This window comes from Hevea brasiliensis, chromosome 2 (genome assembly GCF_030052815.1).
Source record: "Hevea brasiliensis isolate MT/VB/25A 57/8 chromosome 2, ASM3005281v1, whole genome shotgun sequence".
NCBI classification, from domain to species: domain Eukaryota; kingdom Viridiplantae; phylum Streptophyta; class Magnoliopsida; order Malpighiales; family Euphorbiaceae; genus Hevea; species Hevea brasiliensis.
Genome location: NC_079494.1, coordinates 113,946,956 through 113,967,016, shown reverse-complemented (window position 1 = coordinate 113,967,016; position 20,061 = coordinate 113,946,956). Strand labels below are relative to the sequence as shown.

At 34.9% G+C, this 20,061-nt stretch overlaps 2 protein-coding genes across 2 annotated transcripts; both read right to left on the bottom strand.

The window, feature by feature from the left end:
• Window positions 1–1,495: 1,495 nt before the first annotated feature.
• On the bottom strand, window positions 1,496–4,438 carry LOC110661708 (cytochrome P450 709B2). The gene is made up of 5 exons (XM_021820421.2): window positions 4,081–4,438; window positions 2,989–3,212; window positions 2,604–2,854; window positions 2,133–2,508; window positions 1,496–2,042 (listed from the first exon to the last, which is right to left on the bottom strand). Exons 1-5 carry the CDS (start codon window positions 4,358–4,360, stop codon window positions 1,596–1,598), a joined length of 1,578 nt encoding a protein of 525 aa, XP_021676113.2. The 5' UTR covers window positions 4,361–4,438; the 3' UTR covers window positions 1,496–1,595.
• Window positions 4,439–6,727: 2,289 nt separating this feature from the next.
• LOC110661709 (cytochrome P450 709B2) lies at window positions 6,728–10,452 on the bottom strand. Its single transcript, XM_021820422.2, has 4 exons — window positions 10,119–10,452; window positions 8,200–8,423; window positions 7,807–8,057; window positions 6,728–7,701 (listed from the first exon to the last, which is right to left on the bottom strand). Exons 1-4 carry the CDS (start codon window positions 10,393–10,395, stop codon window positions 6,885–6,887), a joined length of 1,569 nt encoding a protein of 522 aa, XP_021676114.2. The 5' UTR covers window positions 10,396–10,452; the 3' UTR covers window positions 6,728–6,884.
• Between the last annotated feature and the right edge of the window lie 9,609 nt (window positions 10,453–20,061).

Genomic DNA, 20,061 nt, shown 5'->3' with positions numbered 1-20,061 from the left:
TTGATAGGGACCTGCAGTTTAAGAAACAATGTTTGAGCAAAATCCTTGGCCCTTGGATAATATATTACAAATATTTTCACTTTTCACATTGGCATTTGGCAGCAGCAGGGGAAGAGGGAACCTCCTTCCTTGGATTGCTTCCCTTCCCAGTCGCATCTCCATCCTGTTGAGTAGATTTTTTTTTTTTGTTTTTTTTTTGAAGAAGTTGTAGGATGGAGTATTTTTCGAATTAGTTGGTACTTCTTTCTCCACGGACTACTGCTTGCTGCTGCCTACCTTCGTGAAATCATATTATTTTTTTTATGTATTCTCGACGAGGCCCATAAGTGGTGTAAATGGGCCGTGGATCGACGTGACCCGAACTTGAATCCTCAAGAAGCTCCCTCGGGCCTTCAAATATTGTTTAATCTGCTAAAATAAAGAAAATTTTCGTTTCCAAGCAGGCGGCCAATATTTTTGAAACTCGTACTGACAAGGTCAACGCCTATAATTTCAAATTCTAGTCAAATAGTTGGGTCAAGTCAAACAAGTCTCCTCCCCCGTCCCGCTAGTTCTACTTCACCCCTGTTCTTATAGTCTTTCTCAAATCTCCATCACCGCCTTAATTCATTGTTTCCTGCAATTCTCAGGTCAGTTTTAGAATTGGGTCTTCTTTTCTCTAATTTTAGAACGCAACAACTTTTCAATTATGATTCTGATCAAAGAAATTTGTCTTACAGGAAGAAGATGATGATTTTTAGCAGACAAGATGACAAAAAACCTACTGTGTCGATAAAGCTTGCACAGCTTGTCATAGACGAATTGGAAGGAGGAAGAGGAGAAGGAATCAATCTCCTTGAAGAACATATAAAAACAGAGACGACGACATTCGATTGTACGACCCCTACAGCCAAGGAGCATAAGATACCTGATGTGATGACGTGTCCTCCTGCCCCGAGAAAGAGTAAGCTTTCACTTGCTGTCAAAGGTAACGGCCCCAACAAGATTAGGACTGTGAAGGAATTCTTTGCCTCGCCAGAGCTCGAAGCCATGCTCGGGATTAATCGAGTCTCTTCTAAGATTTCATGGAGTAACAGGATAAAGTGCTCCGGCAAATTAAGCCGTGGGAGTTCTTCAAAGAATCATATATTTTAGTAGATTAAAAGCTTAAAAACTATTTTGGATTGTACTCACTACAGATTTCACCATTAATGAGGTGGATAGGCTTTGCTCTCTCTCTCTCTCTCTCAATTGCTTCTACATACAAAATAATTTTTGAATTATTTGTTGGTCAACGGCTGTTGAAATGCAAATTTTTCACTTGTTCCATGTTTGTTTTATGCAGGATTATTATATGTTAAGTAATCAATTATGGATGCATTACTAAATTCCCAACCTGTATTACTATAGTCGGCATAGCCTCATAGGCCATATATATATATATATATATATGATTGAACTATTGAAGAGCAAGGATCAAATTTCAATCGAAATTCAATAAAAATAAAACTAACTTTCTGGTTTGAAATTAAAAAAAAAAAAAAAAACACTTTATTAAGATAGGCATTGATAGGCCAATACTGACACCGTCTCTCGCATTTAGGCCTGATATGGTGCTATATGTTCTGCGCCTGCGTGGACAATGGCTTGACGACAATGGGGAGGCCATATTGTGGCTGCAGAGCAAGGTTGTCTACTGGCGCATGTTTATACTCAGAGGAGAGGGAGAGGGTAAACCTCTGAAGCACCATTGCAAGAACTGCTTTTGCTTCCAGCATGGCAAAATTTTGCCCCACACAAGTTCTTGGACCTATTCCAAAGGCAAGAAAAGCATTAGGGTGTTTTGCAGCCTTGGAAATCCCATTCTTAAACCTAATTGGATTGAACTCGTTTGCATCCTCTCCCCAGTATTCTTTGCTCCTGTGAATCTTTGCGAGAGGAATTGATACCAATGCATCCTTTGGAATCGTCAAATTCCCCAATTTCATGTCTTTTGATGCTTCCCTGAACATTTCTACTACCGGACAGTACAACCTCAATGCCTCGAGCAGAACCATGGTTGCCTACAGAGTTGTAGCCAATTTTAGACCTTTTTTGACTAACAAAACAAACCTTGCCAAGCAGAATGATGGAAACTCGAAATGATGACTTACCAATCTTAACCTGGCCAACATGTCTGAATCAGGAACTCCCATTCCGCATTCTTTCAGCACCTCTTCTCTGAGCCTCGTTTGCCAGTCTTGATGTATGCTCAACAAGAAGACTGTCCAAGTTAGCAAATTAGAGGATGTTTCATGCCCTGCAAAAAAGAATGTTTTGCACTCTTCCACGATTTCATCCATGCTTAATTTGGGGCCTTCTTTGCTATCAGAATTTTCTGATGCTGCAATTATCAAACCAAGTAGATCATCCCCATAATTGCAATCCGGATTGCAAGAATTCAGTCTGCTCTTTATGATGTCCCTTAGAGAATTCTTTACTCTTCTGTCTAGCTTCCATAATTGAACCTTTGATGGAGTTGGAAGATAGCTAAATGATTAAAGAACAAAATAGGAGAAAAATGGTCAAGTACTTGGCCAAATTATAAGGGGAATAAATATATGATTAGGAATGAGGCAAATTACTGGCTGCCAGGGATAAAGACATCAAGAAATGAAGCTGCACAATAATGTTGAAGCTCATTTTGTGCTTCAAAAGCTTCTTCCCCTTGAGAATAGCTACTGCCAAAGGCAGTGTGGGCTATTATAGCAGCAGTAAGCTTTCGAAATTCTCCATTTATTTCAATCTTCCTACATTGCCCCACAGCTGCATTGGCCTCATTTTTCCATTCTTCAAGCATGGATATAGAGCATGTTGCCATTCTCTTGACCATGACCTGTCATCACCCAAAATCGATTAATGGAAGCCAAAATGCCCAGTCAATTCAAGAAACTTCTGATAAAGGAAAAAAATTCAAGAAACGACAAATATATGCATATATATTGTAATTGCATTCCAATTCATTGAGACCTTGAGCTTGTCCACGGAGAAAGCAGGATTGACAATCCTTCTGCGCCTAACCCATTCCAGTCCATTGACTAGAGCTACTCCATTCCCTGTCAGTGCCTGTATTGCAGGACTACACTTGGGCTTCACATAGAAACCAAACTTGTTGGATAGTATTTGCTTGGCCAGATCAGGGTCCGTTATGCAAACCACTGGCCTCGTCCCAAACCAATAAAGAATTGTTTCTCCTGGCTCATAAAATACATCAATGCTCTATCATATACAACACTACAGTACCTAACTAGTAGGCTAGTAGCTTATTAATCTCATGAATTATATCTAGCAGAGAACATGCGTGAGGATGAGGCCAAAAACACAGCTACGCAGTAAGACCACAGGCCCTCAAATTATTTATTATTATTCTTGTTAAAACAGTGCAAAAGTTGAAAGCATTAATCAAGTTTAGTGCCTCAATTAAAAACTGCAAATGGGGTATCCCTTTATGGATGTTGCTGTTCCTTTATTCTTCACTACCGCTGCTTACCCAATATTTTAATAGCAAGATACTTTGACATAAAAGGACAGCTTTTTGTATTAAATAATGTTAGTCGCTTTAAAATCCGGATTTCCAAAGAAATTTATTTTCTTTACCAAATCAGAGAAAATTTATTGCTTACAATATTTAATTTTAATGTCATCTCATCATTATATCAATTTGAATGTGACATTTCGTCCAATTTTTAGATATACATGAAATTTAACACATGAAAAAAAATGCAACAACAGGAGGCTTCTATATTTCAACTTTAAGAAAATTGTGGAAAAACATGACGTTAAGGGAGTAACGTTAAATGATATCTCTCTCTCTCTCTCTCTCTCTCTCTCTCTCTCTATATATATATATATACTCCAACCATATTATTATGGACCCGTCTACAGCATGCTCACAGTCACAGATTTCATCAACTAAAGATTTGCTTGGGAGGGCATAAGGGGTAAGGGGAAGTAGAGTTCATTAAAGTAGGAAAATAGAAGGGAAAAAATTAAATAGTCTTCATCTCTCTCCCCACCCCAAACAAAACATAAGATTCTCAGAGATGAGAAGTGAAAACTCACCATATCGTGGGCACCATTTGTGGTACTGAGGCAGAACTCTGGGAGTGATGTCGTTTGAGGTTGTATCCAAAACAATTTGAGCAGCATCCATCTTGAGCCTTTTCATTTCATTTAGAGATCCCGAGAAGAAAGAGTAAGAAGGGCCCTTAACTCCTTGTTTTCCAAAGCTTCTAGACAAAGCATAAGGTCTCCACAAGCAAATCTTCACCACTTGCCAAATCTTTGGGAGAAGAAGAAGAAGAAATGTGAAAGCCACCATCAAAATCCCCACATAAGCCATAATGTAGTTGTGACTCTTTCTCGTTGGCTGAGGAGTTCTCTGTGCTGTGTTGAATTATAAGTACGTGGATTGTGGTGGATATTGCTGTCTCTTTCAATAATGCAAGCACTGTCTAGTTATTATTATTTTTTTTCCTTCTTTTTCCTAATTGCGATGCCTTTGTCTAACTCCACATGCAAATTTCTTATACGCAGTTTATACACCCAATCAATTAAAATTATAATTCTATTATTCTTTTCTTAATTTGAAAAGAATAATCAAATTTCATATAGAAAACCAACACAAACATGTCATGATTTTTTTTATATTCCACAAGTTCCCAATCCAATGGAACATGACTAATCATGTTCGCGTCGGGTCGCGTAAAGTGTTTTCAATGAGTACCTTCTCTGTCCACAAGGATCGAATACTCGATCTCGTTTAAGAGATAAGAGTGCTATTAAGTATTGATTAACCTTGTGTTCGTTTACCGATGAACATTGAACAGCTAGCACAACCAATCAACCTTGGATGTCCATGCCCCACGTAAGAAGAATCTTGACTCCTAATCATAGAACGTCCCTTTAGTGTAGGAATACTAATTTAAAATTTGGGGGAATCTTGGTCTGAGTGGTGTGTTGAACATAGATCACTGATACATGTCCTCAAACATATTGAAAAATAATATATTTATGGTTAATAACTATATATATGCGTAGTTAATTTTATTATAACTAATTATGCTATGTAAAAATAAATTATAAATTATGTAAAAAAAATCTCTCACTTCTTTCAGATAACATCTAAATTTAATTATTAATAATTAGTGTAAATAGAGGTTTTAATTAATAGCTACTAATTTCTTTAAAGGATTTGCAATAATGGGTAGGCCATGTTAAGTATGCATGGCATGATAGTTAACTGGGGCATGTTTGCACTAGGGAAGAGAAGTAACTGTATATTATGACAGTGACTCCATTTTGAGGCTATAATGGAGCAAGTCGTCATTCAGTGGCACGGTGCCCCTGCCACCAATCCCCATCAGTTATTCCCCACTTGACTGTTGAGCATTATAGGTCTCTGGTTGCCCATTTGCTCATTTTACTGTTAATCATGGTGATTTACTAAAAAAGTATGTTAGTTAATAATTAGCGTGTCTGTTTCAACTGTTGGAGATAATGGAATGAAGACTAGATAGATAAATAAGATCTTCCATTATAACAAAAACAACAAATCAATTAACTTAAATTCATCCAAAAAAAATTCATAATGATAAATAGCGAGGATGCAACAAGTCGAGTTAAGTGGGTTGAAAATATTTTGAATCTTATTCTTTTTTACTAGAATAAAATCAAATTATTTTAGATTGTAAATTGAGTCCATTCATATTATCTATTCAGTCAAGTTTTTTTTACTACTAATTCAACCTTCTATATATTTTATTTGCTCTTAGAGAAGGTTTGAAGTTGGCAATGTGATTGTGGAATCAGACTTTCTTTTAGCAGTTAATTTGGTTAAGGGTGATGTTGTTTCTTCACATCTTCTGCAACCGATCAGTGACTGTCGGACCCTTTGGAATCAACATTGGGATTGTGAAATCCATCATATGTGTACAAAGAAAGAAAATTTTATGCTAATGCTCTTGCTCACTTGGGTCACTTGATGGAGTACACCATTCATTTTAGCAGTCTGTTCAGGCACTAGTTGATCAGTTCCTTATGGCTGATGCTAATTGTTATGGGGATCGAGTTTTATAGAGTGTAGTCTTCCTTTTCTGCTTAATCTTGTTGCTTTTGAATGGTTTGTAGAATTTCTGCTTTTCTGGTTTCGGCTTCTTGTTGTATCTTTGTTCTGGTCCTGTTCTGCGGGTTGTCTTGGCCTGATGATCAGATTTCGCTGCAGATTTCACTGCTCTTGGTTGGATCTCCAAAATTTTGCTTCCCTTTGCAGCATAATTTTCGTTCTGTTTTTTTGTGTATATTTGTTTACGGGGAATTGAGAGAGTATCAAATGAGTAGCATAACTTTAGCCGCTCTGTTAAATCGAACAACGCTTTTTTTTTTTAATGTAATTGGGCTTTTATTTATTGTCATTTTTCAGTTTTTTATTATTGTTTTATTACCATTGTCAATGGCTTATTGTCCTGATTTTAATTGGTAATGTCTATGCTATTTTTTTTTTAATTTTTATTTAATAATATATATTAAATTATTTAAAAAAAAACTCAAACCGTATATATTGACTTTATAGACATGATATTCATATTCTAAATTTTTATTTTTAAGTAATTATTTATATTTAATATAACAAATCAAATAATTCAGGAGTACAATAAAACATATAATTAATTTTCAACTAGAAGTTTCAATAGGAAAAAATTTTGAGAAATTTAGATAATAACATGGATTTTTGCTTATTAACTTTATTTTGGCATACAAACATTACTCTATTCGATGATCTTAATACCTTGATACATTCAACAAAAGAAAAAAGGAAAAAAACCAATTTCGGAGAGGTATTGCCATAGGTAAATGCTTGCTTCATCTTAGAAAAGCAAAGATTTTACATTAATGGGTAGACCATACTGCGGATGCAGAGTAAGAAAGTCGACTGGGGCGTGTTTATACTCAGGGGAGAGGGATAGCGAAAACCTCTGAAGAATCAATGCAAGAACAGTTTTTGCTTCCAGCATTGCAAAATTCTGGCCGATGCAAACTCTGGGACCGATTGAAAAGGCCAATAAAGCATTCGGGTGTTTTCCAGCCTTGGAGACCCCATTCGCGAACCTTATTGGATTGAATTCATTTGCATCCTCTCCCCAGTATTCCTTGCTCCTGTGAATCTTTATAATGGGAATTGTTATACATGTTTCTTTTGGGATCAGCAAATTTCCCAGTTTCATATCTTCTGATGTCTTCCTGAGCAACATTATCACTGGACAGTACAGCCTCAAAGCCTCGAGCAGAACCATGTTAACCAATTTTAACTTAGCTAACATGTCTGCATCTGGAATTCCCATCCCACATTCCTTCAACACCTCTTCTCTAAGTCTTTCTTGCCATTCTGTGTGTATGCTCAACAAGAAGACTGTCCAAGTTAGTAAATTGGACGTGGTCTCGTGCCCAGCAAAGAAGAATGATTTGCAATTTTCCATGATTTCCTTCATGTTCAACTTTGAAGTAATTTTGGTGTCATCAGCTATTGTTTCTGAAGATTCAATCATTATACCAAGAAGATCATCTCCATAACAACCATCTGTCCTAGCTTTTGCCCTCATTCTACTTTCTATGATGCCCTTCAATGAGTTCTCTAGCTTCCTGTTTAGCTTCCACATCTGAATATTCGATGGAGTAGGCAGATACCTACAAGGACCCAGAAGAAGAAGAAGAAGAAGATCAATCAGTTGGCTCGTAAGTGTAACTGATTGAATAAACAAGTCAAACATGGTTTAGAGGCAAGTTTATTACTGGCTACCGGGGATGAAAATATCAGTAATTGAAGCAACACAACATTTTTGAAGCTCTCTTAGTGCTTTAAAGGCTTCTCTTCCCTCCATGTAACTACTGCCAAAGGCAGTGTGGGCAATGATATCAGCCGTAAGCTTCTGAAAATTTCCATTCATCTCTATCTTGATACGTTGATCGGCAGCCACTCCAGCCAGATTTTTCCACTCATCAAGCATTGAAATTGTGCATTCAGCCATTTTCTTTATCATAATCTGCTAGGCAAAAAACCAGTGAACGTAAAACTTAAGGAAAAAATATATCTACACAAGTTTACGATAAAGAACTAATGATCATGGATGGTAGAGAGAATAAAAGGACTAGCTATTAATTAAATTAAGAAAGAAAGTTTGAGACCTTAAGTTTGTCAATGGAGAAAGCAGGATTGAGAACCCTTCTGTGCCTAACCCAGTCTAGTCCTTGAACGAGAATCAATCCATACCCGGTGAGATATCGTATTGAAGGCCTAGACTTGGGTTTCTCATAGAAGCCGAACTTGTTTGAGAGTATTTGCTTGGCCAGCTCTGGGTTTGTTATTGTGATTCTTGGTTGTGTACCATGCCAATACAGCAGTGTGTCGCCTGCAACGATAAAAATTACCCATCTCAGATAAAGCTAATCAGTGGCAAAATTTAACAAAGGAAAAGGAAAGGGATAAAAAATTTCACAAAAGAAGATGAAAATTAAAACATTATAACAATATTTGAAAAAATTAAATTAAATAATTAAAAAAAAGAGATAATTTTACGTAAATGAGTGAAGGGTAGACCTGGGTCCTAAGCCCGATTCCGGTTGACTTAAAAAAAGATGAACAGGAATTGAAACAGCTATCTCTCAAGGTTTTGATTTCGATTTCAATTTGATTTGGTCCATTTCAAATCCATCTCAAGGTTTTTTTTTTTTACATTTTATATCCTTATCAAATCAAAAGGTTATTTTGCCAAGTGTAGAGCTTTTTTATGACTTTTTAATTTCATTTTCACTTTATAATTTTATTTATCAGAAAATTGTATTCATCTTAATTATCATTTATTCATGTAAGTTTTATAGTTACGTTTTTTAAATAAGAATTTTTTTATGTCAATTTTATAATCTACATAAAACTAATTTATTTAAAGTTTAGAATTGTCCCTTTTAATAATATTTTCTTCAAAAATCTAGCACGAGTTCTCTCTTAAAAGCGTAATGGCAATACATATTGGTTATTTTTTATATTTTATTTCTCTATTATTTAAGGTGATTATGCAGAAAGTAAAATTCAAAATCACCCCAACGTCTTGGTTGTGTAGATGTGAATTTCATAATGGCAATATAATGGGGTGGCCCATAATATGCTTGCTTTATGTTTTTTCAGCACAGATTGCTTTTTTTCCCCTGCTTTTGAATACAACACAATTAAAAATATTAACTAAAATGATTTTTATTTATCAATTAAGAATAGTTTAATTAATCATCTTCCATTGTTAAAGGTGCAAAGAATAAATACGTTTCTAATTAAAATATCTCAATTTATTTATTTTGAGGTTAATCGCCAATATTCTCTATTTAGAAGGAAGTTTTATAAAATAATGTTGATTAAAGAGCTTTTCTTTTAAAATCTTCAAATGCTTTAAAAATTTTTTAAAAAATAATGTTCGAATAATTCATAAAGTGTTTAAACAAGAAATTAAGTATTTGAATAATTCACAAAATATTCAGATAAGATATCAGGTATTCAGACAGTTTATAAGGTGTTCGGATAAAATGATTGTTCAATCAAAGGATAAGTATATATTCGGACAAGGAAAAATAATCAGGCATAAGTCAGTTAAATAATAAAAGTATGTTCTATAAAATATATTAAGTGACACCTCCACAAAGAGTGAAAGGAAATGAGCTAGTGAAATTTCGATTAAAATAAAAGATGTATTATCGTTTACTCTATAAATATAGTTCACATTAATATTCAAGATATGCTATTCTATTCTTCTTCTACTATGTATAGTATCTGTTATTTCTCTTTAACATTTACTAACTTGAGCGTCAGAGTAGTTTCATTCAGACCACTGACTTCACCTTTTTTTTATTCTTATTACAAGCAGCATTCTGATCAATCACCGATCCAAAAACCTCTAATAACATCATCACAAATTTGAAAACACCATCATACTATTAAATTAAAGCGTATTATTAATTTAAGAAAAATGTTAATTAATTACTTGTAATTAAGAAAGCAAACATGCAAAATTGAAGTAGCTAAGAGAAGTAAAGATGTGTATGAAGAAAATAAAACTGACCGTATTGGGAGGACCATTTGTGATAGTGTGGGAGAATTCTGCGAGTGATATCATTGGAATTTGTATCTAAAACCGTTTCTGTTGCAAGCTTCTTCAGCTCCTTGATCTCCTCAAGGGAACCATGAAGGAGCTTGTAAGATGGTCCTCTGATTCCTTGCTTCTCAAAGGTTTTAGTCAAGACATATGGCCTCCACACCACAATCTTAAACACCTGCCAAATCTTTCTAATAACAACAACAATTACCAGACCCACCAAAACAACACCTACATAACCCATTGTCAAAGGACAAGTATTTGTATTTGTGGAGAAGCTAAAGTAGCTGATAAATATGAAAAGATTAGTATCTGTACCTGGTTTATATAAATCTACTGGGCAACAGTATCCACACAAAGGGTGATGAGATCATTGCTTAGGTAGGCAAGGAGTTGGGGACAAGGTTAAGTGATTCAGATAGCCTGATCCAGTGCCGGACTTTTGAGGCTCTTATCATGCTACGTCTCATCATTCATCAGTATTGTCACTATATAATAAATTTTATTTTTCATCAATTGTTATCTTCAGCTCTAATCATTTATAATTTATATGTTATGATCTAAATTAAATATTAAAATTATTTAATTATTATTAAATAAATATAAAAATTTAATAATTATTTAAATTTATTTCTTATTTTTATTTTTCCTTTTATTATATAGATAAAATATAATTTTTTTCTTTATCTTCTCTTTCATTTAATTTTTAATCATTTATTTCATTTAAATTAAAAAATATTTTATTTATATTTATATAAATAAATTAAATTACTGATCTCAACTTTATGTAAATTTTAAATGGATGAAGTTAAATATACATTTATATTTATATACTTTTTTGCACTTTTTATTTTAATATAATACAGTGATATTTATATTAAATTCAGAGAAAATATTAATTAAATTATAATTTATTTTATTTTAATTTAAATTTATATAAATAATTAAATTATTTTATATATTAAAATAATTAAATAAATTAATATTATAATTCAATCATTTATATATTATTTTTTTATTTTATATTTTTTTAATATAAGATTTCAAACAATCAACACCATAAGAAGACTGGTAATACTTGTGGCTGTAATGTTTAGTAAACATGATCATGCTCAAAAACTGCAACATCTGTGAGAGTTTGTAATGATTCTTAGGCTTTTGGCTGTTTTTGGCTTGGTTGATTTTTCTTATGAGCTTCGATGTTTGGATCTGTGCTTCGGCGTTTTGTCCTTCGTCGTCTAGGTTATTCCTGATTTTTCTCTTAATTTTAATAATTCTTTTTTTCTATGGAAAGAAAAATTCAAGACTCCCAAGTACTGCTCATGCGTCCTATTTCCTTGGATTTTTGTGGATTCTAGAATATGATGGCTTCTAGAATATGATGATTAATACACTCTCCTCATTATTACTTCTCAGAATTTCAATTTTTTTATTACATTTATTAGAGATTAAATTAAGATTTTTTTACCAATGAAAGTAATAAAATATTTAGATTCCATCGTGAGATGCCGTGAGAGTTATCCATAAGCCATCATCAATCAAATCAAAAAATTCTTCACAATCATTGAAGATTAGGGATAAAGCAGGATTGATGTAGTGTAATTTTAAGTTTTTGAAGTTTTCTCTCACATTTAATCAATTTTTTTTTATATCAAAAATTTGCTTGAAAACACTGGTGAATTTACCACAAAATTGGCAAATTTTTTTATTAAAATAGTCTATATATATATATATATATTATTTATTTATTTGACTTGTTTGAATCTAATAATTTTTATTTTCACGTGAAAATATATCTTATATTAATTTGATTTTATTGTACTAAATTTTTATATAGTAAAAATTAATTTAAATTTTTTATTTTAATATATATATTTTTTTATATTGACTAAGAAAAATATTTTCTACATTCACTACTGTTTGAAAAAGGAATGGAGAACCATATACTTAACTATGATACAAGTTATGAACGTTTAATGAGTTTCTTAAAAATATAAGACTTGTTAATAATTGCAAAATCTAAAAATCTTATTTAATTTGAGGTAAATTATAATATAGTCTCTAAAATTTGATAAAATTTAAAATTTAGTCTTTTTATTTTCCAAACTAAGTAATTTAGTCTCTAATATTTGATAAAATCTATAACTTAGTGTTTACCGTTAGAATTTCAATTAAGTTTACATTAATTTTAGTAAAAATAACGAAAATATCTTTAACTCTATTTACATTTTGAAAACAATTTAGTCATTGTAATTTTATTTTACTGGCAATTTAGTTTCTGAAATTTAGTTAAACCTACAAAATAGTCCCTATATCTTTAAAACTAAGCGATTTAATCATTAAAATTTTAATAAACCTATAAATTAGTCACTATCACTAGAATTACAGTTAATTCCTATTGAATTTAGCAAAAATATTAAAATACTTTTAACTTTATTTTTAATATGAAAATAATTTAGTACATAAAATTTTATTTTAATAATAATTTGCATTCATATTTATATTTTTCCCTTTTTTTCATGTATAACAATATAATATAATATAATATATAAAAATATTATAAGTTGATATATATATTGTAACACCCTTCATCCGACTATAGTGTAGCCGAGCAAAGTGTGTTATATTCAGTCTTACTTTATTACTTTAATAATTTGATCTCGTTATATTTTAATATCAATTATTTTTAAACAGAAAAACCAGCAGAGTTTCTCCTATTTTAGTATCAGTTGGCGTACTTTACTATTCACCTGCTTGAAATTTTCAATAATATTTTACAATAATCATCTCATCAATTATTCTCATAACCATCTCATAATTCACATCTTATTCATATATCTCAATTTCATATTCATTTTCATGCATTTCCATTCATGCACAATTTATATATATAAATTCTCAAGTTTCATTAATTTACATGATTTACAGATTGATTACATAAATTCATAATTTACATGATCTATAAATTAATTATAGTTCCATAATCTATATTTCAACATACAATTCATAGTTTACATTATAAATAATAACTAATTATAATGTACAAAATATATAATATGATCTATATGAGCCCTATCTACATGCGTTGCTGAGGAGGTGACAACCTTGAACACTCTGCAGATCAGAATTTCAAAATCTCTGTTTGGTATTTGCTGGGCTTTAACTTCAGTACCTGCGTGAGGAAACAAATCCATCGTGCTAAGTATTGCTGCTTAGTGGTGTAATAATATAACAAGAAATAATTTATACAAATAAAAAAATAATTGGAGCATATTTTCTATACTCAAGAATTTTACTGGGTTCATATGAAATTTGCTATACAGTACATTTTTTTTTTGTCATTTATGTAGTACATTTTTTTTTGTCATTTATGTTGCTCTCTAGAAACTCCGCCTAAGTAGTTTGCGCTTAGCCTGTCCCAAGCCCGGATAAAGGAGGAGGGTTGCGGTAGGTGACAACCAGCATAAAAATTTCGTCACACCTTATGATATGGATTCAAATGATATAAACGTTGGGGCGTCCTCTACTAACGACGCGCTACATCGGAGCTCGGGTGTAGTGAGAAATATGCAAGGGTGTAAGGCGTTCACTGAAAGTGACGCGCCATGCCGGTGCCCAGGTGTGGTGTTAAGTGAGCAAGGGTTTCCACATCATGGACGGGTGTGGGTAAAGAAGTTAGTCCATAGGACAGATAGTAGAACAGATAGTGGAACAGAATAGAAGATAGATATAGAAAACAATAGAAGATATCATAGAAAGAGACCAATTAGGAAGGAGCAGGTTAGGAGGAGGATCAGGGTTGGTACTTGGAATGTTGGATCACTTACAGGAAAATTAATGGAGCTTGTGGATACCTTGGAAAGGAGAAGGGTGAATATGGCTTGCATTCAGGAGACTAAATGGGTGGGAGAGAAAAGTAAGGAAGTGGGTAATTCAGGGTACAAACTGTGGTTTACCAGAAAGGAGAGAAATAAGAACGGAGTGGGCATAATCATAGATAAGACATTGAAAAACGCAGTAATAGCTGTGAAAAGAATAAGAGATAGAATTATACTAGTAAAGCTAGCACTAGAAGGAGAAACAATAAATATAGTTAGTGCTTATGCCCCACAAATAGGACTAGACAATGAGTGTAAACAAAGGTTTTGGAAAGATATGGATGATTTAATGCAAAGCATACCGAATGAAGAGAATGTTTTCATTGGTGGAGATTTGAATGGACATGTAGGAAGTGATAGACAAGGTTATGAGAATGTTCATGGAGGTTTTAGTTTTGGAAGTCAAAATGAGGAGGGAAAAAGCATTGTGGATTTTGCTATAGCATATGACCTAATACTAGCAAATACCTACTTTATAAAAAGAGAGTCACATTTAGTGTGTGACACCCCTTACCCGACTACAGTGTAGCCGAGCAAGTTATGCCACTCAGTGTGCTGGAGCACTCTATTTTATCTTAATTCATTTTTATCGTAGTTTTGAATATAACTTGTGAAATATAATTCATTTATTGAAATTGTAATTTATTTGAGGTTCCGAAAATTTTAAAGAAAATCCAGTGAGTCTGGCTAAAAATGGAGAAAACAGTTCTTCGGAACCTGTGAAAAACACTTCTAATAATCATATTCATCCATTCACAAACTCCAATATCAAGATCTCAATATTTTTCAACCATTCGTTTCTCAATCATTCATCACATGTGATAATCATATATAAATTACAGATAAACATTCACTTTTCCATTTATAAACACAATTCTCATTATTTACATGAACATCAAATTACATTTCGTAAGTTCATTTACACATGAGAAAATAAAATCAATTACAAAATACCAAAATGACACCTAGTGTCCTACCAATGCACTGCAGACGGTGAGGTGACACAGACACTATGCAGAACAGTGAACGGCCTTACTCAATCTGTGGTCTACTGAGCCCTCTGTCCAAATCTTCAGTACCTACGCGTTGCAAAAGCGACGCGTTAAGCATAAAGCTTAGTGGTGCCAATAATACAAGAAAATATAATATGCAAATAAAAATCATAATTTCTTAGCCATTGTGTTCATAAGAACTGAATAATTACCAACTTAATGTTTAGTCGAGGGCTAATTACGTTTTATGATATTAACTTCTTCATGCCTTTTGTTAATTATTTTCTTCATGATCTTGAGTTTCTTTGTATTCTATCATAATCATTCCTGATATTTAATTTTCGTATTTTCTTTAACAATCAGTTCAATTACAGTTATACTTTTCCATTCATTTGGTTGCCCAAGTAACCTATCTTTGGATGACTGGATCGATAACGTCGTTGGCACTGGCACCGCGGTGCCTCGGGCGTCATACCATGGGACGCAGCGTCAACCATGTATGCGATCGTATGTGTCACGACCCAACCTATGGGCGGGACCCAGCACTAGGACTGGGCGACCTAAAGCCCCGAGGCCCGTAGTAAGCCTTAACTATTCATTAACCCAACTCTAAGGCCCATTTGGGCCCAATATCAAGAAAACAAACAGACAGAGTCCGGCCATAAAATGGACTTTCCAACGGGGAGTTTTTGACTCACCCGACCTGTAAACACAATAAACAATCCATTTGTGAGCTCTGCTCACCATCCACATACTCATCAATATAATAATAAATGGGAGCTCAGCTCCCTCATCCAATCCATCAAGCAGACTTAAAATATTAAGTTTACAGTCCAACATGAATATAATATTACGGACCAATTTCAAATAATTACCGCTAACACATGCGGAAATTCTAGGAGTAATTAAAATTACACAATATTGATAAACAACTGCGAGGTAAAAAGGCAAAGTTAACCTGAACAAAATATCCTCCTGTGGCTGTAAAAATTTTTGAACAGAGTGAGCGTTCGACTCAGAGAGTAAAATATCAATCCTAACTATAATCTCTATAACTATCTCAAACTAATGCAACTTTGTAGAGTGAAATGCAACATACACAACATTTTCACATCATAACATCAAAAAGGTAATTTGGAGCACTCACACACCTGTAGTATCAATCATAACATATGGGAGCCGATCCCTATCTGACTCTCTTAAATCCAACTGGTGCCCGGTGAATTACTCAAGCTCGGACTTCCACTTAATAACCAAATCGAGGTCGGTAATTACTCAAGCCGTGACTACCCCTCGAAGAACGGGTCCCAGTAATTACTCAAGCGTGACTACCCGTCCTATCCATAGTCCACACCACATCACACGCACGCCAACGCACGCACACGCTGCTCCAAATTACCACAACAACATCCATGGTACATCATGATTATGAATGCAACATAAATCGTGCCTAGAGTTTAACTACATAAATATATGCATATAAGTGATGCATGGGCATCTTTGAACATATAATAATATCGAAATTATAATTAAAATTAATATTTTACTCACGGACTTGACGACAAATTACTTGTGGCGGGCGGAGGAAGAAAGGCTGTCAGCTCACGACAATCATATTACATTTATTTAATACAATCGACTCAATACAAATAAAGAAAAAGACCAATTACGTCTAAGTCGTGCAGAAAATCCGCAGAGTCTCCTATACCTAGGACCTACCCAACTGCAAAAGGGCTCAAACACACTTCTATATCCACAATCCATATATCCACAACTCAATCACATCACACAGCCCCTCCCGCCCATCAAATCAATCATTCATCACAATATGTAAAATTTCAATTTAGTCCTTATAATTGATCATTTTTGCAAAAGCTGCTCAAATAAGCTCTAAAAATTATAAAACTACCTTGTTGTCCTTAGAAATATTACTAAGCTATTGCAAAAGAATCGTAATTTTCTAAGCTACCACGAATATTTTATGGATTTTCAATCCTATTTAAGCACTAGAAAATTACGAAAAAGCAAGGTTCGGGTTTACCTCTGCGATTCGACTTGAGGCAGCTCGGAATGCCCGACAATGGTGGGGTAGCTAAAACCTCGATCCAATTCGAGACTTTTCCTAGTAGCTGATGCATGCCGGAAATTCACGCATCCAGGACAAGCGTCGAATTTCCGCGAATTGAGGATACCTACACGAAGCCCAATAATAATATATAAAAATCGGGTGTTACATTCTTTCCCCCTTACGAAAATTCGTCCTCGAATTTTACACAAGCGAGAATAAATCACATGATTATATATTGAGCAGAGATAAAGGGTACTTGCTACGCATGTCCGTTCTAACTCCCAGTGCACTCTTCCACCATCGACTCCTCCACAAAACCTTCACCATAGGGATCTGTTTTGATCTTAATTGTCTCACTTGGTAGTCCACTATGGCTCTGAGTTGCTCCTCAAATGTCAAGTTCTCTTTTAGCTCTATTACATCAGTTTATAGTACATGAGAAGGATGGAATGTATTTTCTTAGCATGGAGATGTGAAACACGGGATGAGCGTGAGAAAGGTTGGGTGGTAGCTCCAACCGGTGAGCAACTGCTCCAACTCTATCCGTAACCTCAAAAGGTCCAATATCTTGAGGTGCCAACTTGCCCTTTTCCAAATCTCATGACTCCTTCATTGGAGAAACCTTCAGAATACATAGTCGCCATCGCAAACTCCACATCCCTCCGTCTGGGGTCTGCATAACTCTTCTGCCTACTGAAAGCTGTTTTCAGTCGTTCCCCGATTAAAGGAACTACCTCTGAAGTGTACTGCACTAGGTCTACATCATGCACCTTCGCTTCCCCCATTTCTATCCAACACAGAGGAGACCTACACTTTCTTCCATATAATGCCCATAGGGTGCCATTCCTATCTTTGGAGTGATAATCTTGTAGGCAAACTCCACCAAAGCTAGCTGCTCATCCCATTGACCTCCAAAATCCAAAACACTCATGCGAAGCATGTCTTCTAGTGTTTGGATTGTCCTTCTGACCGTCCGTCTGCGAGGGTGGAAGGTCATCTTGAAGTTCAATCGTGTGCCAAGTGCCTCCTGCAACTTTCTCCAAAGCGAGAAGTGAATCTGGGGCCCTGTCGGATATTATGGGCGGAACTCCATGCAATCGACTATTTCTCGAATGTAGAGCCGGGCATCTTGTGCCACGAGTATGTAGTCTTCTGAGTAAGAAGTGAGCTGATTTGGTCAAGCGGTCTACAATTACCCATATCGAGTCATATCCTCGCGTGGTACGAGGCAACCTACCACAAAATCCATACTACTCCTTTCCCACTTCCATTCAGGGATAGAGAGCTCGTGCAGCTTCCCTGACGGTCTCTGGTGTTCAAACTTCACCTTCTGACACGTCAAGCACATGGACACAAAGTCCTATGTCTCTCTTCATGCCATTCCACGATAGCTATCTTTCACATCATGGTACATCTTGGTGGAACACAGGTGAATCTTGTGCAGATGTATAGTGTGCCTCTTGCATGATTTCATTCCTGAGGTTGTCCACATCGTGCACACATATCCTAAAACCTTGCACTAGGGCGCCATCATTGGCAAATCCAAACTCACCACCTTCACCTTGCTGTACTCTTTCTCTAATCTTCATCAATTGTTGGTCTCTGTTTGGGAAACTCTAACTCTGTCCCTCAAGTCCGCCTCACCAAAAGTGAGCCAACAAGACCCTCATCCGAAAGATCTAGGATTAAACCTTGATCCATCAACTCATGTACTTCTGAATCAACGGTCTCTTCTCTCTGTGAAATGTGCGCCAACCGCGGAAGATTTTTACGCTAAAGCATCTGCTACTACATTGGCCTTCCCAGGGTGGTACTGGATGGGGCAATCATATTCTTCCAGAAGCTCCATCCATCTCCTCTGTCTCAAGTTTAAATCCCTCTGTTGGAAGAAGTACTTCAAACTCTTATGGTCGGTGTATATCTCGCACACTTCACCATACGTAGTGTCTCCAGATTTTTAGTGCGAAGACTACAGCCGCCATTTCCAAATCATGGGTGGGATAGTTCTGCTCATGCCTCTTCAGCTGCCTTGAAGCATAAGCCACTACTTTTCCATTCCGCATCAAAACACACCCTAGGCCAACTCTAGAGGCATCACAGTACACGGTGTATCCTTCACCGCTCATAGGTAGTGTTAACACGGGGCAATGGTTAGACACTCCTTATCCTCATCATTATAACCGACTCTATCGAGCTCTCTTCTGTCCTTTGCATCTTATCCACTTCCCTTTTCCTATTTTTGGTATTGTTGGTATCATTTCAACTCTTTGTACTTATTCCTTAATTTTAGTCCTATCTTATCCTTACACCTTTTCCTTCAAAGATGTCTATCCCATCATCAACTTTAACTTTCTTTTTATTTCTTAGTCTTATCTTGAATACTAGTTTCATTACTTCAAGAATTCTAATCCTATGATTTACTCCTACCAAAGACATTCTTCACCTTATGTAACACTTATAATTACCCATAGAAAATTTTTTTTCTTGTATCCCCTTTTTCCAACTTAACTATCGAACATTATCATTCCCTATCACCTTAGTAGGAAATTGCTTATCTGGATGAATATGAGCCCCATAAACTATAAGTTCCATCTGAACTAACACTGTAGGAAATATGTGTCATGCCTTAATTCCAAACAAGATACTTCACGTGTTCATTCTCCTTACTATAATCATATATACGCCCATAGCTTTCTAAACTTCAACCTCAAATTACCCATCAGAACAATTTCATCTATTGAATCTCAACCATAAACATGACTTCCTCCACTCATAGTTTAAAGCAGTTTGCAAGCCTTAGTAGCTAACTCAATTTAACTCCTATCATTACTCTGTTCGTCCTTTCATACTTAATACTAGGTATGCACTTCTTGTCATTCTCATATCAGAAATTATGTATGAATTTGTGCCTACTAAACTCTCAATAACTAGGTCTCCTTGACTCGGTTTACATTCCTTATATAACCTTCTAG